Source organism: Cricetulus griseus, chromosome 2, assembly GCF_003668045.3.
Source record: "Cricetulus griseus strain 17A/GY chromosome 2, alternate assembly CriGri-PICRH-1.0, whole genome shotgun sequence".
In the NCBI taxonomy this organism is placed as follows: domain Eukaryota; kingdom Metazoa; phylum Chordata; class Mammalia; order Rodentia; family Cricetidae; genus Cricetulus; species Cricetulus griseus.
In genome coordinates this window covers 235,039,577-235,055,019 of record NC_048595.1, presented here as the reverse complement: position 1 = coordinate 235,055,019, position 15,443 = coordinate 235,039,577, and the positions used below count along the sequence as shown (strand labels likewise).

General features: G+C 49.2%; 1 protein-coding gene across 4 annotated transcripts in view; it reads left to right on the top strand.

Moving 5' to 3' along the window:
- The window catches only part of Slc66a2 (solute carrier family 66 member 2), a 35,163-nt gene that overhangs the window by 17,265 nt on the left and 2,455 nt on the right, over positions 1–15,443 (top strand). For 3 of the 4 annotated variants that reach the window (XM_027403671.2, XM_027403674.2, XM_035440314.1), the window contains one exon: positions 8,233–8,449. The exons of the other annotated variant lie outside the window; for it this stretch is intronic. In XM_027403671.2, coding sequence (XP_027259472.1) covers positions 8,233–8,449 — 217 coding nt within the window. The remainder of the gene's footprint in view (positions 1–8,232; positions 8,450–15,443) is intronic. 4 annotated transcript variants of the gene reach the window in all.

Here is a 15,443-nt window from a genome sequence, read left to right as displayed (position 1 = left end):
TGTGAGGACTATATTTGTATTTTGTTTATGAGTGTTACAAATGTAACTATGTATCTTCTAATTGTTACTCTGTTTAGATTTTACTCCTTTCAAAGAAGATGAGGAGAGAAAGGAGAAGTTAGCTACTGTGTCAAGCTTCTTTGCAAGTTTTGGCTACCCTCTCTTGTCTCTGTGGGTTTGAGTTACCACCGCAGGCATTGCCCTGCTACTGTGCTGTCTTGGAGACTATGTCATGGAAGGCATGTTAAAACACCCCAGGTAGTACTATAACATATTGGTTTTCTGCAGTTCCTTTATAAGCCAGTTAAGACAAGAAAGGTGTGTATGTGTGTACTTGTATTCTTGTAGTTTTGTTTATTTTCTTTTTGTGTGTGGAGGGAGTGCTTTTTCCTTGAAACAGATTTTCCAATGAAGTCCAGGACTTCCTCATGCTCCCCCCCCCCCCACAGTGCTAGAATCACACATGGGAACCACTCACTGGCATCTTTTTGGAGCAACCTACATAATTTCCTTTATGTACACATTCCATTTTCATCCTATGCATTCACACAACTTCTGACCTCACTTGATTTCCATGTGGAAAGCAACAGTTTTTGCAGTTCTTGTTTACCTGGGGTTGTTTTCTCCCTAAGAGCTTTCTTAAGCGCTGACTCCTGGCTGATGGTTGTTTTTCTTTTCAGCACTTTGAATGCCATCCTTCTGCCTTCTGAACTGCATTGTGTCTGGTGAGAAGTCACTGAGTGGCTCATCTTACTGGGGGTCCCCTGTAAGTGACATCATTTTTCTCCTGCTGCTTTCAAGATTATGTCTTTATCTCTGACATTCAGCCATAGTTGTTGAGGTAATCGGGATCTGTGTTTTGTACTTGGAGGTCATGGGGCTTCTCGGGTTGGCGGTCTGTTTGGAGGCCTTTTCATGTTCCCTTTTCTCTTTCCTTCTCCTCAGAATGCCCTGTGTGCCTGTGCTGCTGCACTTGGTTTTGTCTGTGTTTCTCAGAGGCACTCTTAGTTTCCTTCTTCCGGCAGCACAATGTCCATGGAAATGTCTTGAAGTTAGCTCATGTCGCTTACTGAGCTCAGAAAATGAGTTCTATTTCACATACAGCCTGGCTCCAGACTCTCCTGCTTCTCAGTGATTGCTCTCCCTTTAGGATAGCCGGTACCTCTGTTAGTTCTTTATTCTTTGTTTCCTTTAGTTGTTTGTTTGTTTGTTTGTTTTTTCCCCTGCTTGGTCTAATATCTCTTCACAAATAATGTTTTTTTTTTTCTTTTTCTTTTTTTTTTTTTTTACCTTCCATGTAGGGACTACATTTACCTGCTTGTTTGCACACTGGTCATTTAAAGTTAATATTGTGACAGCCATAGGCACTCATCTCATATGTCGGGAGGATGTCTTACTTGCTGGTTTGATTTGATGGGGCAGTTTGAGTCCAGCCTCCCGTAGGCTTGGTGATATTGATTGCTGCACTTCTCCCTGGTCAGCTTTGAGCCCCTGAATACTCTGCCCTCTCAGTGCCACACTTGGCCTTCACTACCTGCATTGCTCTGCTCTGTTGATGTGCTAATATGCTGGGTGATGCTACATCACAGTGGGCACTGGGGCCATTAAGGCCAGTCTGGAAACTGCTCTGCTTTCAGGAGAGCTCTTAACTGCAGCAGCCTGCTTCTTTCCCTGACCATGGAGCCACTAGTTGCGGCCTCTGCCTCATTGCTTCCATTCTCCTCCAAGACAGGTTCTGGTTAGGTGCCCTATGTAACCCAGGCCAGCCTGGTATTCACCATCTTCCCATGTTAGTTCCCAAGTGTAAAAATCACGGGTATTCCACCATTCCTGGCTCAACTTCCTCTTCATCCCTCAGGACCTAGTTCTTCATTCTTTTGATAGCACTCTTGAGCTCAAGCTTGTGCTCTGTTCTGAGCATCTGTCCCTTAGCGAGGGCCTTGAACTCTCTGCTTCCACACACATCCCCAGGACAGAACCTCAGATGCTGCTCCAGAGCTGGTGGCAAGAACAGTAGTGAATCTCTCCGGGCAACAGCTTCCTCTGAGGACAGGCTCTGGGTGACTGCTGGTCCTCTCAGCCTTTTCCTCCTGTAGGGAGTCCCCACCCTGCGTGTGATAGTGTCCCTAGTGTGGAGCTCCTGCCCTGTGTGTGCTGGCTGGCTGGGCATGAGCCTGGAGCAGAGGAGCTAAACAGGAGAGGATGCTGACTGTAGCTGGACCACTACTGCATGCTCAGACCCTCTGTCTCTACCAGCTCAGGGGTTTTCTGGTATGGTTTTCTACAAGTGTGTGTACCTAACTGTTCTAGTGTTGTTTTCAATCAGTGCCATCAAGGACTAAACTTGGGATGGAGTGTTCCATGGTAGCTCACTGTTGGCACTGAGCACAGTGTTGTTTACAAGACTGCTGTAAAGCAGGAACCTTAAAACTTCTTGAAAGTGAAGGCACCATTTTGGGTGGTAGAACTGTTTATTCTTGTGGCCCCTGGGCCAGAGCCTTGCTGCGCCTTTTGGCTGTTTGTGAACTGTACTGTAATAAGCTCATATGGAACTGTTGGTAGCAGAGGTTGCTATCGTCAACTGCAGTATGGTGACAGAATAGGTGTGGGTCCCTGAGTCCTCTTTCCTGGCTCATCTCTGTGTCGAAGGGAACCCTGCTAAGGAACAATGTTTCATACCAACTTGACCACAGACAGGCTTCAGTGTTACCTGTCAGTGCCATTGAGGGAAAAACTTGGAGTCGAGTGTTCCAAACCTCTGTTGGTGTGTTGGTAAGGAGAGATTCAGAAAGGACTCCTAAAGGGAGAGGCAGAGTCAACAGCACCAACAGCCTGCACACACTGAGCATCACTGACTCCAGTTTTCCTGGCCTTCCCGGGAGTCACTAACATAGTGATGTGTTACCATTACTAGCCATATTCAGGCAACTTGACAGTGGATTGGGATGCCAGCCTCTGTTAATACAAAGCTGCTTGTTTTATTCTGGCCAAGCAGTGGGTGCTCCCAGTCAGCCAGGGGACCCTTTCTGGAAGCCAGGAGCAGGGGACTGGACATGGCACACAACCAGCACTGCTGCCCAGCTTCCTTGGTGAGCTAGCGCCCCATTCCTAGAATACTGGTTCTGGGTCTCAGCCATCCTTGCCTGTCCCTTTTCTGTTGTGGGTGAGGGAAGTGCTGGGATGAGTCCAGACCAGCAATCTGATATGGAAGGCCAGGAGGGCCATTTCAGCTGCTGCAGGAGTTGTTGTTAATCTTAAAAACTGTTTCATGTATCTGACCTGGACTCAGGTAGAGTGAAAGAGGGCACTGGCCTGTGGAGGGCTGGGGCTGTGTGGCTCTCATCATCTCTCCACCTGGGGGTCCATGCCCTGGAATCTCATACAGGCTTGGCCCTGAGACTAGGGCCTCTGCCTCTCAGCGGGTGTTCCTGTGGGCACGAGTGGGAGGAAGGAAGGCTATGCATGAATCTGAACCAGGCTGGCTAGGCTTAGAGTCTTTTGTTTTTATTTTAATTAATTTATTTGGATGTCACCAAGTTTAGTTTGGACTACAGTTATTATTTTCTCCTGAGCCATTTGAGGTTAAGTGCATTTTCCAAATACAAGGTTGTTTCCCCACAACTGCTTAGAATGTCAATGTCAACAGGCCACAGTTGCCTCCAGACAAGAGCCCAAATCAGTTGCTACATACTCTGTTGTCTTACCCCCAGGAGCAGAGCTCTAGACTTTGGTAACCCTGTTCTAGGCTCTAGTTTCTGCCTGTTTGGTCTTCCTCTCTCTGGCCCTGACCTGGGAAGCCCTGGCTCAGATGGTCTTCTGACTGAGGGTCTGGCCAGGCTGGGGGTTGGAGGGCTGGCCTGGAACCCTCTGGGCAGGCTGTCTGATGAGGATAACTGTCTCAATCTCAGGTGATCTACGCAGATGGTGCTTCTAGGCAGTAGTGAAGAGCAGTCTGCTCTGCTGAGGAAACAATGTAGCCAGTGCATGAGCCACACAGCCAAGTGCAGAGTTTTCAGTAGCCCATCCAAGAAGATGGAAAAGCAGCAGGGCAGACCCAGAGCCCCAGGCTCAGGAGGCCCAGGATCTGAGACCACCTGCTCCAAGGCTCCGTCCCCCAGACAAGGGAAAAGAAATGGGTGAAGTTACCCTTTATGTTTATTTTATAAAACATTCTTTCAATGTACAGTCAGCACAGACATTGTTGGACAGGCCTATTCATTGTGCTAAGCTTTTGGAGTCATCAGGTGTATACTCTCCATTCCTGGTTGGTATGTGGGGTTAGCATGCTGGTGGGACCCTGGCAGAAGAAGGAGCCATAACTGTCTAGGAAGGAAGGGCCTTCAGGTTTGAAAACAAGCATGTTTGTGTGATTCATGGGGAAAGAGCTTGGCAGGTGCCTCTGCCCTTGTGCTGCTGAGCCTGGTTCTTGGTCTCCTGTACAGAGCCCTGGTCAATCTTTAATTGTCCAGCTGGGGACAGAGTACTGCATTTCCTGTTTCTTCTGATTGGTTTAAAGATGTCTCCCTTGATGCTGCTGTCCCCCAGGATGGTGGGAGCTGTTCTGGAGTGTTGACCCAGGGGGCTGTGATGACTGCAAGGCCATGGGGATGCCCAGTTTTGGGTGAGAATCACCTTGTGGTCTCATTAGGTGGCCTTGTTCAGTGAAGCTCAAGGAAAGAGTGGCCGGTGTTAGTTGCAGCTGATGGGAATTCATCTGGGCTCTCCCGAATTCACAGACTAAGGTGTAGGCTCTGGGTGGCCAGCTGAGCTCCTTCTCTCTCCAGTCCACGGTTCCAGACTTGTGCCACAGATGATATGGGACAGCATGGCAGCCACAAGAAACCTTTCTGAGCCTGGAGGCTGTGGGTTCTGCCGTGGTGGGGCTGAGTACTTCAGGGGACTGGAGAGAAACATGCCACAGTCCCTTGCCAGGTCGAGCTTTGAGGTTCTACATATGGTGCCATGCTGTCGTCAGGGTGGCCTGTCCTTACCCAGCTCACCACCTCTAACAGCTCACTCTCCTGGGTCCTACTTTGTGTCTGTGCCATCAGCCCCTCCCCACCCCCACCCCCCACAGCTTCTCAGAGGTTACTGCCACAGCTGGTTGTGGAAGGCCCCTGACCTCTGCTGGCTAGGAGCGGAACTGTCATTTCTGAGAACTCGTACACAGTAGAGCCCTGTACCTTGCTCTCCCCCCTGGGTCTGGGGTTCACTCAGCCTTTTCAGTGGCTGATTGTCATTGGCTTGGACTTTAGGCGGGGGATGAGAGAACCCAGGCCTTGTCTGCCAGAGTCGGACTCTGCTGCTATCTGGAGGATGTGACTTGTTCTCACTTTGCTCCTGCGGGAGCAGGAAGGCATTGCCTGAACTGGCACAGACAAGCCACACGAGGGTGCTCGTGGGCTACCGTAGGACCACGGGTTGTAAACCACGGGTGTTGAAACTGCCTTGTGTAACTAACTGTGCTGTCTTTGGTGGCATCTCAAGGTGGTATCCACCACTGCCCTAGAGATAGGCTATTGAGGGTATACAACAACCTCAATGACAACAATAAAAGTGCCCTTTCCTGGTCTTGGTTTCCTTCTGTGCTCAACACTGTGGTAAACCCCGAGTGTCTCTCCGTCATAGCAGTGTTAGGACAACTCTGAACTCAGGGTCTGCTCATTGGGTCCAGGATGACTGGACTTGTCCTAATGACATGAGGATGCTGAGTTTTCTTCCATGTGCTTCTTGGCTACATTCTGTCCATTACTTTTGCCCATTTTTTTTTTTTAAATTGGGTTGTCCATCCTGTTGCACATCATAGATTCTGAATGACATTAGGAGTGACATCAGAGCTTTCAGCAATGCTTGTTTTACATTATTAAAGCCTCTTTACTGTCTGTCTTCCTTGGGGTACTGTGTCTTGCCTGTCATCCTCAAGTTTTCTCACAGCCTCTCAGTAACCAGTTGTCCCAGGAGCCATCCCTTGTCCCTCATCTGACCCTTGCTACCTTCAACAGGACTACCCCTGGCCTCCAGGTCTCTGGTCACCGCATGCCACATGGGATGATGTTGCATTGGGCCGATGCTTCTCTCTGGTGATCTTTTGGGAATCTCTTTACCTCTGAGGGTTGGTTTCGCTCTCCCTGAAAGTGTTGGGACACTGCCCAGGGTGGCAGTGCAGCCTGGGTACTCCCTGTGTAGTTCAGGACAGTTCTGCTTACACCTGCTGCCCCAGGGCAGGCTCCTTTCATGATTGGGCTTCTCATCTGAGGGTCCAGTGCTTGTTGCCTCTTAGACCATCAGGATGCATTGGAGCTGTGGAAGGCTCTAGAATGCAGAGAAACTAAAGCCATATAGTCCATGAGCCACCAACACTTGAGAGCCTTGCTGTGGATGACACATGGTGACATTCCCAGTTCTCTGTGCACAGCTTTAGCCCTATCGTAGGCCCCAAGTCACATTTTTATTGATGTGTTCATAACACATCTAGGCTGTCAGGGCCACATGTCTGTTGCTGAGGCTCAGGAGGGGGACCTCTGAGACCCCCAAACCCAGAAAGGCGGGTCTTTATTGTGTAGTTTCTCCTGGGTTCAGGCTTCAGTGAGACTTGTAACCTTGGACAGGGTGGTTCCCTTGTGTCTCTGAGTCTGGTAAGTGGGGTGGGTATGGGACAACATTACCTCCAAGCTAGACAGTGCGTAACCCACATAAAATGCCCTTTAGTGCAGGTAACCTGGTCAGTGTGTGCTCTCTGGGGGTTCTCCAGATTACTCCTTTTTGGCCTAGTCCACCCCCAGAACTAAAACGGAACTTCTGGGGTAGTGTTAGAAATGGCCTTTCTCATGTGCTGAGTGAGTAACTGGGAGGAAGTTAGCTAGCCCCCCCCCATACACACCATACACACATACCACACATACCACACACACACACACACACACACACACACACACACACACACACAGAATTTAATGTGTAGCACAGGGAGATGGTGACCTGCTAACTCACATGCACAGTTTGGATGCAGAAGGCAGAAATGCTGATGCAGGGTGGGCTGGACCTCTGAAAACCTCTGGGTCTCTGCAGCTTTGCTGTGGCCTGCATGTTAAGGTCAGTCCAGTTTCCATTTACAAAGAGGGATAACTAGTCAGTAACTCGCTAGCCGTTTTCCTTATGACAGAATGTATTCAGTGTGCTGGGGTTTAGCTCAGTGGTAGAGCACTTGCCTGGAATGCTTCCCCAGCACCAAAAGCAAAGCAATGACAAAAATAGAAGAGAAAAACATCCCACCACTCCATTGAAACAGCCACACTTAGCAGAACTCACGCCCTGGCATCTCTGGGCCCTGCCCACTTACACCTGCTGGATGTTTCTGTCTTGCATTTGATCTGAGAACCAGGTCAGACATAGCCATGCCACATCCTGTCTTATGCCAGGTTTCCCCTTCTCATCTGAAGCTTCTCTGCAGCTGCCACAGTCTCCAGGTCCCCTGGAGTGTCATTTAGTCCATTTGTGTGATTGCTTGTGGATATTCCACAGAGTCTATCATGAAACAAGACAGGATATTGTTGTGGCAACCAAATATGAAGTAATAGTACTGTGTGTTGACTGAATCCCTACTGTGGGCTGAAAACACCATAAGGCTCATAGACTGATGCATTAACCCTTAGACCAGTCCCAGGAGGTGGGTACGTTAACCAGCGTTAGCCAGAGTTATAGTTAATGGTTAATTCAATCAGAGTTACAGAGGGCAGAGCTGTAGTTCTAACCCAGGAGTCAGATTCCAGAGGCTGTGGTACAATATCCTGGGCTCCTTCCTAGAACTATCGGGATGAAGTTAAAGGACTTGGCATCCTTTCTGTTGGCTCAGTATTGGTACCAAAAGTCTCTGGAATTGCTTTTATCAGAATGCTCTCATCTCTCCATACTGACCTCAGCCTGCTCCCCTCCACCCTGACTGCTTGCTCACGTCTCTTCTCACACGTGGAATTTGAGCTATCCACATCTCCTGCACTGATTGACCTTGACCCACTCAGGTCTCCTCCCATTGGCCTTGACCCCTTTGTATTTTTCTCCACACTAACCTTGGATTGTTCTAACCCATTCATTTCTCCTCACTATGACCTTGACACGTCACATGGTTCCACTACCCATACTGACTTCACCTGCCCATGCCTTGTTATTTCTCTCCCCATAAGCTCCAATTTGCACTCCCAACTGAGTCACCCCCCTCTCTCTCTCTGTCCCCAGACTTTGATACTCACCATTTCTGGCATTGGAGCAGCTTTGCAGACTATGTGCAGTGTGTCCTGGCCTTCACAGGTGTGGCAGGCTATGTCACCTACCTGTCCATTGACTCAGCTCTGTTTGTGGAGACGCTGGGTTTCCTGGCTGTGCTGACTGAGGCCATGCTGGGTGTGCCACAGCTGTATCGAAACTACCGTCACCGCTCCACGGAGGGCATGAGGTAAGGGTGTTCCTGAGGAGGTTCCCACGGCACTCACTGGGGCTATTGGGCACTGACAGTATGACTGAATCATGCTGCTTAAGAAGACTGGGCCTTGACTCTTGTCTGAGAAGATATTTTTAGATGGGGCCGGGGAGGGAAGCAGAAACCCTCTGTGGAGATCATGGTCCATCAGAAGCTGCAGCTCATTCCTGGGACCAGGGATTGAGGAGCATGGTACCCAGCCAACTGGATGTGGCAGTGCAGGTGGCCTTACCAAAGGTGCCTTAACTATGACTTTTTCACACTGGGACTTGCCACAGTCTAGAGAAGGGGTATAGAGCCGTTGTGAGGGTCATGCTAAGAACTGTGTGGAAACATCTGTATAGCATAGGACAGTCCCCAGAGACTGCTGGGAAGTCTCGAAGGAAATAGCATTCACTGAGCACAGGTCAGTTGGTGGGGAGCGGGGAAGAACACGGCCATGGGTTTAATTGGACACCATCCTTGAGGAAGCCATTTGCCTGCCTTCACACAGAGACCCTGCTAACTTCTCAGAGACCCCGCCCACGTCTGTGACTCCCTCCTACTTCTCCCTGAGACCCTGGCCACTTCTCACTAAAGTCATCCCACAGCTTGTGGAAGACACTTAGAGTCCCCCTTTCTCTGAGGGTTCTCTGTGCCCTTGTGTATTGTGGTGGCCCTTTAATGTCATTGGAATCACAGCATCCTGTTTTGTTGAGAAAACTAAATCCTGGAAAGAGCAGGCTGACAGTGGATAGTGCAGAGGTTTGGGGTCACGCCGGAAACTGTGTTTCAATAGCTCTCAGCAGTTCTTTTTATTGGATGCAGGATTGCAAGTTTGAGGCTTATGCATACATGTGTAGAGTGAAGGCACACGTGAGGTGTGGGTTCAGGTATAGAGTGTAGGGCAGGGCAGGGTGAGGGGAGTTAGTGCCATTTAGGCTCTAACAAGATACACAGATGTGCAGGGCAGAGGTAGGTTGACAGTTGTGACCACAGTGAGTCCAGTTTCCTAAATGAAGGTGGATAGACCCCTGAATTAGGCCTTGATTTTTTTTTTTGTTTGTTTGTTTGTTTTAATGTCTGGTGGGGTTGGAGCCATGAAGATCCCGAAGCTCTGGCTTGGGGCTGGTGGATATACAGGTAGAGCTACAGTTCTGAGTCTGTGTCAATACTGGGCACGGAGGAAAAGCCTTGGGGTAACTTCTGGAGGCCGTTAACTCTTTGCTGTTGCTGTTCCAAAACTTGAGTGTTGGTGACCCATTTTCATCTGACAGCAGAGATGTTTTAGAGAAGGTATCTTAGGGCCAAGGAGATATAGGGCTTCCCGCTAGCATGTCTTCTTGGGGCAGGGTGCTAGGTGCCTTCATGTGCACAGAGGCACTTGCCAGCCAAGCTTCCATTACTGAAGGGGCGGATGCTATTATTAGGATTGCCCACCAGGAATCCTAGTTGCGGGTGTCTCAGGCCCCACCGTCTCCTCACTTTTTCCAGATGGAGTGCTGGACTACCCCAAATCTGGGGATTGTGACTCTTGAAGCTGTGGAAAGTGCAGTTTCAAATACATTTAGAGTGTGGGTGCTTCTTGTGATGGAGTTGAAAGTGTTGTGTTTAAAACACGTGCACACACATAATCACTTAAACACAATGAAAGTAGAGGCTGCTGACAGGTGGTAACATGACCATGTAGGTTTTATTACTTTACTCTAAGGACCTGCTCACACCCTTGCACCATAATGGGGAGGGATCTACCTTGGGACCTCCACCCAACTCTCCTCTACATATGGGTCCCTGGGGCTGGGAGTCAGGGAGCAGGGGCTCCTTCAGAGCAGATTTTCTGTGAAGTCTTACTTTACACATGTGTACAGATGAGCATGCATACACAATCCAACAGGCACATACGCAGATTTCCTACCTTGGAGCTACTGATGGAGATATTTTTGAATAATTTTCCTCTTGAAAAACATTGATTGGCTGTGGTTCTTGAGCCAGGGATGAATGATGATATGTTTGGAATGACTTTACTAATTAATTCAGTGAACTCCGCAAGGCGGATGGGGGGGGTATTTGCATTCTTCTTCCTCCAGGTTTTTACTAGATTTGAAGACTGTTCCCTAACAAGTAATTACTGGAGAACAGGGGTGGGTGTAAAAGATAAGAGCGAGCCAAGCATTAGGCAACCTTCAACAGCATGGAACAGGAAGGAGTAGCTGGGGAAGGCACTGGGAGTACAGGATGGGGAGACAGAGGCATTGCAGAGCCCGAAGAGTCTAGCAGGGAAGGTGCTTAGAGGCAGGGCCCACATGAGGGAGGGTGGAGGCCATGTGAGGACAGGATGAAAACATGGACAGTTAAAAGTCAAGGAGGCTGAGCAACCGGCCAGGTCATTCTGCAGGATCCAGTTAGGACTCTGGGCTCTTGCCATAGTGACATGCTCCCAAAAGCTGGGCTTTGCTTCACCAATGATCCTACAGATCTAGCCTTGGTCCGCTGAGCAGGCCCCTTGCATTTATAGCCTTCTGGGAAACCCAGCATGCTTCTTCTGGGACATGTTTTTGTCACTGCCAGACCTCTATAATCAGCCTGTGTTGTTTGTTCATTCTGATAGCTCTGTGAGAAGTACTGCTCACAGTGCCCACGGCAGAAAGGGCAGGTACCACCCACTGGAACATACCATTCATATACCACAAGTCACCTGCTTGCAGAGTACCTAGTGGTGCATGTTAGTGCAGGCACAGGCTGTAGCCAGCACCCTGTTCTAGTTTTGGAGCAGTTTCCTCATGGTAAAGGCTGAGCAACTTGAACTCTTTAGTAGCCATGCCCACCTGAGCCAGACTCCTCCACACCTTTTACCTGAGTTCTGTCTTTCCTGATTGGACTGCTTTGGTCATCACATACCTGTGGAATCATACAGCGTGTGGCCATCTGTGTCTGGTCTGAGCTTCATTCCTGTCCATGATTTGATTATGTGGGTATACCAGATGTCTATGTTTTCAGTTGGTGGATGCTGTGACTCATGCTCTCCTGGCTTCATGCACAACTTCAAAACACAACGTACTATGTTTTCATTTACCAAGAAAGCATGTAGGGCTGAGCATTGGTGGCGCACGCCTTTAATCCCAGCACTCGGGAGGCAGAGGGCAGGCGGATCTCTGTGAGTTCGAGGCCAGCCTGGTCTCCAAGCAAGTGCCAGGATAGGCTCCAAAGCTACACAGACACACAGAGAAACCCTGTCTCGAAAAACCAAAAAGCATGTAGACATAGAATGACTAGGTCACATGATTGTTGTGGTATGTGACCTCTATGAAACTACCAGCCTGTTTTCCAGAGAGGCACATTTCCACATTCCACCTGCTGTGTGTGTGGTGAGGTGGCTGAGCCCCATAGCTCTTCTTGTTTGTTCTTAATTCCTAACATCCTTCTGGGTGTGAATGAAGTGCTTGGCTTTCACTGACAATTAAATGACGATGAACATCTCATGTAGACCTGGCTATGCCCTTGAAGAAGTGTCTCTTTGGAATCCCTACCCATTTTAGAATGTGTATTTGTAGTGTTTTATACTGAATTTTAAGAACTAAAACGTTCTATTCTGGGTATTAGAATCATATCAAATATATGATTTATAAATATTTCCTTTATATCCTACTCTGGCTTGTCTGCTTACTTTTTCAATGTTGTCTGTTGCAATGCCTATGTTTCAACCCTAGGGGATAGGAATGGCTCTGTTGGTAGAGTGCTTGCCTGGCATGCTCTGGAGGTTTGATCTTCAGTACCACACAAACTAGGTATGGGGTACACTCCTGTAAACCCAGCATGTGGAGGCAGGAGAATTATGAATTCAGGGTCATCCCCAGCTATGTTAGGACTGCAAGGAAAGTCTAGGAGACTTAACACCCTGTCAGCTTTGGTGACACGGAGTATATCTGCTTTGTCTTTTATTGTTTTTGGTGTTCCATTTAAGAGAACTGCCTAACCCAGGGTTACAAATCACCTCCAAGGGGACATGGCTTGGCTTGATGTCAGTCCTGGGGAAGCTTTTATAGGTGGCGGTGGTGGTGACTTGGTCCTGGGCTGCGGTCAGCGTGTCAGTGGGCTGACGAGGGAAGGCAAGATGAGCAGGTGCAACAGTTGGTTTTACTGTCCTGGGTGCCAAAGAGAGGCACCCTGTCGGCTGCCCAGGGCAAAGATGAGGTGAGGAGGTATTTTAAGAGCAGTGATCTGGCAGCCTGGTTTGGAAGAAAAATGCTGGAGCCAAGAATGAGGTAATGGGAGCCTAGATTAAAACAGTGTGGGAGGACAGGAGGGTCAGGCCAAGAGGCCCATTGAAGAGAGAGCAGTCAGCTCTGGGCAGAGAGGGAGCAAAGAGGGAGCCGCAGCTGTGCCTAGGCCTCCATGTGATCTTGATCTCCCTCTCTCTACTTCCTGATCTTCAGTATAATCTTGAAGTAGAAAATCTAGGCTTCAGGGGTGACAGTCTGCTCCACACCCACACTGGCTTTGCTGCAAGGCTCGCTCCCTACCTAGGAGAGCAGATACCTTGCACTCTGGGTATCTTTTGGCTAGACCCTAGGCCAGCTGTTTCCTCCATCCAAGGATGAGTGACAGACTTCTTGGGATGCAATGTGTCTCTACCCCTCACTTCCCCATGCTGCCCTTGGGCTCCATTTTTCTTCCTTCCCCTTACCCCCTTTGAGACAGGGTCTCTCTATGTAGCCTAGAACTTGCTATGTGGACCAGGCTGGCCTTGAACTCGCAGAGGTCCTCTTGCCTCTCCTCCTAAGTACTGGGATTAAAGGCATACATCATCATGCTTGCCATGTTCAACACTTGATCCTCCTGCCTTAGCCTCCTGAGTGCTGGGATTTCAGGGGCAGGGTTCACTGTTTGCACATGCAGGTGCCACTGAAGTAAAGGATTGGGGAAACCCCAGTGTGGAGAAAAGCCTAGTGTTCATTGCCTCAGAGCAAATGAAGCATTAACAGTTCCAGGAAACTGACCCGTGAGTTTTCCCTGTGTCCAGAGGCCCTGTAGCTTCTGATGTGTAGACCGTGGTCTCCTTTCCCCCTGCTACCTCTCTGAGCCATTCAGACTGTGTCAAAACATCAGCATGTTCCTGTCCCGGGAACAGAATGGCGTTGACGTCACCAACAAGCTATCTTTCCTGGAGGATAGAGACCATCCAAAGGAAGAATCCAAGAGCCTAAGAATATCCTTGGCACTGGGCAGTGCCATGCTCCAGGGATTACCTCATGTCTCCACTTGCTGTTACAGACACAACTATGCACTTGGGGCCAATGGGATCTTAACAGTGAGGGCACTGGGCAGGTGGCCTGGGCAGGGACAGGTGGTCTGAGGCTAAGGCCTATAGCTGTAAATCCTGTGCTGCGGCTCTGTCTCTGCCAGACTGTGGAGTTGAGCCCAAGGGATCCCATACCCACTTAGTATGTGACATTGGGTGAATTATTTAAACACCTTCTCTGTGTGTCTAACTGAATCACACACACAGGTCACCTCTGCATGTTTTGTCCCAGCACATGCTCACCAGGCACCTGTGACTCTGAGGGCAAGTTAGTCACCTTTGCTGCAGGGTCTTCCTAATCTATGTTGGTTTATAGAATACCCACATGGGTCACAGCTGGTTCTGGTTTCTGTCTAGGCCATGGCATGTCTGACCAGGGCTTTGGGTCACTGACTTAAAGGCTGGTCCCTGAGAGTCCAGCACCTGCTTTCTGCTTGGGATAAGTATAAAGACATGACTGTCCAGGCATTTCCTGGGGTCCCGGACAGGTGTGACTTGTCCCTGAGGCCTCTGGAAGTTTGACATGCCTGCCTGCCTGCCTGCCTGCCTGCCTGCCTGTCTGTCTGTCTGTCTGTCGTAGGGGGATCCTGGGCTCTGTTTGAGAGGTGGTGAATCAGATGTGGCCCACCTAAGCAGGGGAATGATCCCAACCCTTCTCATGCTCTGCTCCTCTATTGGGGACTGGAGCTCAGGTGTGAGGGCGTTGTTGCATGCACGGGTGATCCAACAAGACCCAGAGTTCATTCCTACCACCTCCATCTATTACCCTGGGTGTTCTGAGCCTACTGGTTTGGCTTTACCTGATTTTTAAAAATAATTTATTTTTATTTTATGAACATTGATTGATGTTTTGCTACCATGTATGTCTATATGAGGGCGTTGGATCCCCTAGAACTGGAGTTACTGGCAGTTGTAAGCTGCCATGTGGGTGCTGGGAATTGAACCTAGAAGAGCAGCCAATGTTCTTAACTGCTGAGCCATTGCTCTAGGCCCTGACTTTACCTGATTTTAAAATGAGAACTAAAAGCCTTATTTCTGGGCTTGACTCTCACAGAAGATCCTATAGGCATCGTTTCCTGTTCATTTGGTGTTGTAGGATTATGAGGGACATTGCCACTTGCTGAGAGGTGAAATCTGGCATTCCTGGCCCTAGATATGTCATGTCATACATACTGACTTCAGTCACCTGTAGCCCCAGACTTGTCCAGCCACATGTGAAACACCAGCCACTAGTACCCTCCATATGGCTCCACATTAGTATACCCATCATGGGTCTTTTATCTGGATTGTGTATGTGTGTGGTGTCTTCTCATAATTGGTTTTCCAGTAGTGTGTGTTGGTTTGCTTTGAGACAAAGTCTTGTAGTTGAGGCTTATCTTGAACTCCTAAACCATCTGCCCCCACCATCCGAGTGTCACCACACCTGGGTGTGCTGCCCCTTTTGTTCTTGGGCATCTGAGCTGCAGCACTGGGGTTGGCATAAAGAGACAGCCATTTCAGGAAGGAGTAAGATGGTGTCTCCAGGAGGAAGGAAGCTGGCATACTGCAGAGAGGTGGCCAGAGAAAGCGGATGTGTCTTTAGCGTGTGGGGTGTTTCCTCTGCATAGTGTGTTAGGGGATTTGCAGCTGTCAGCAGCAATCTACTGTCTTCCTGGGGGCACCAGGTGCAGCCTGCACACTTGGGATGCATGC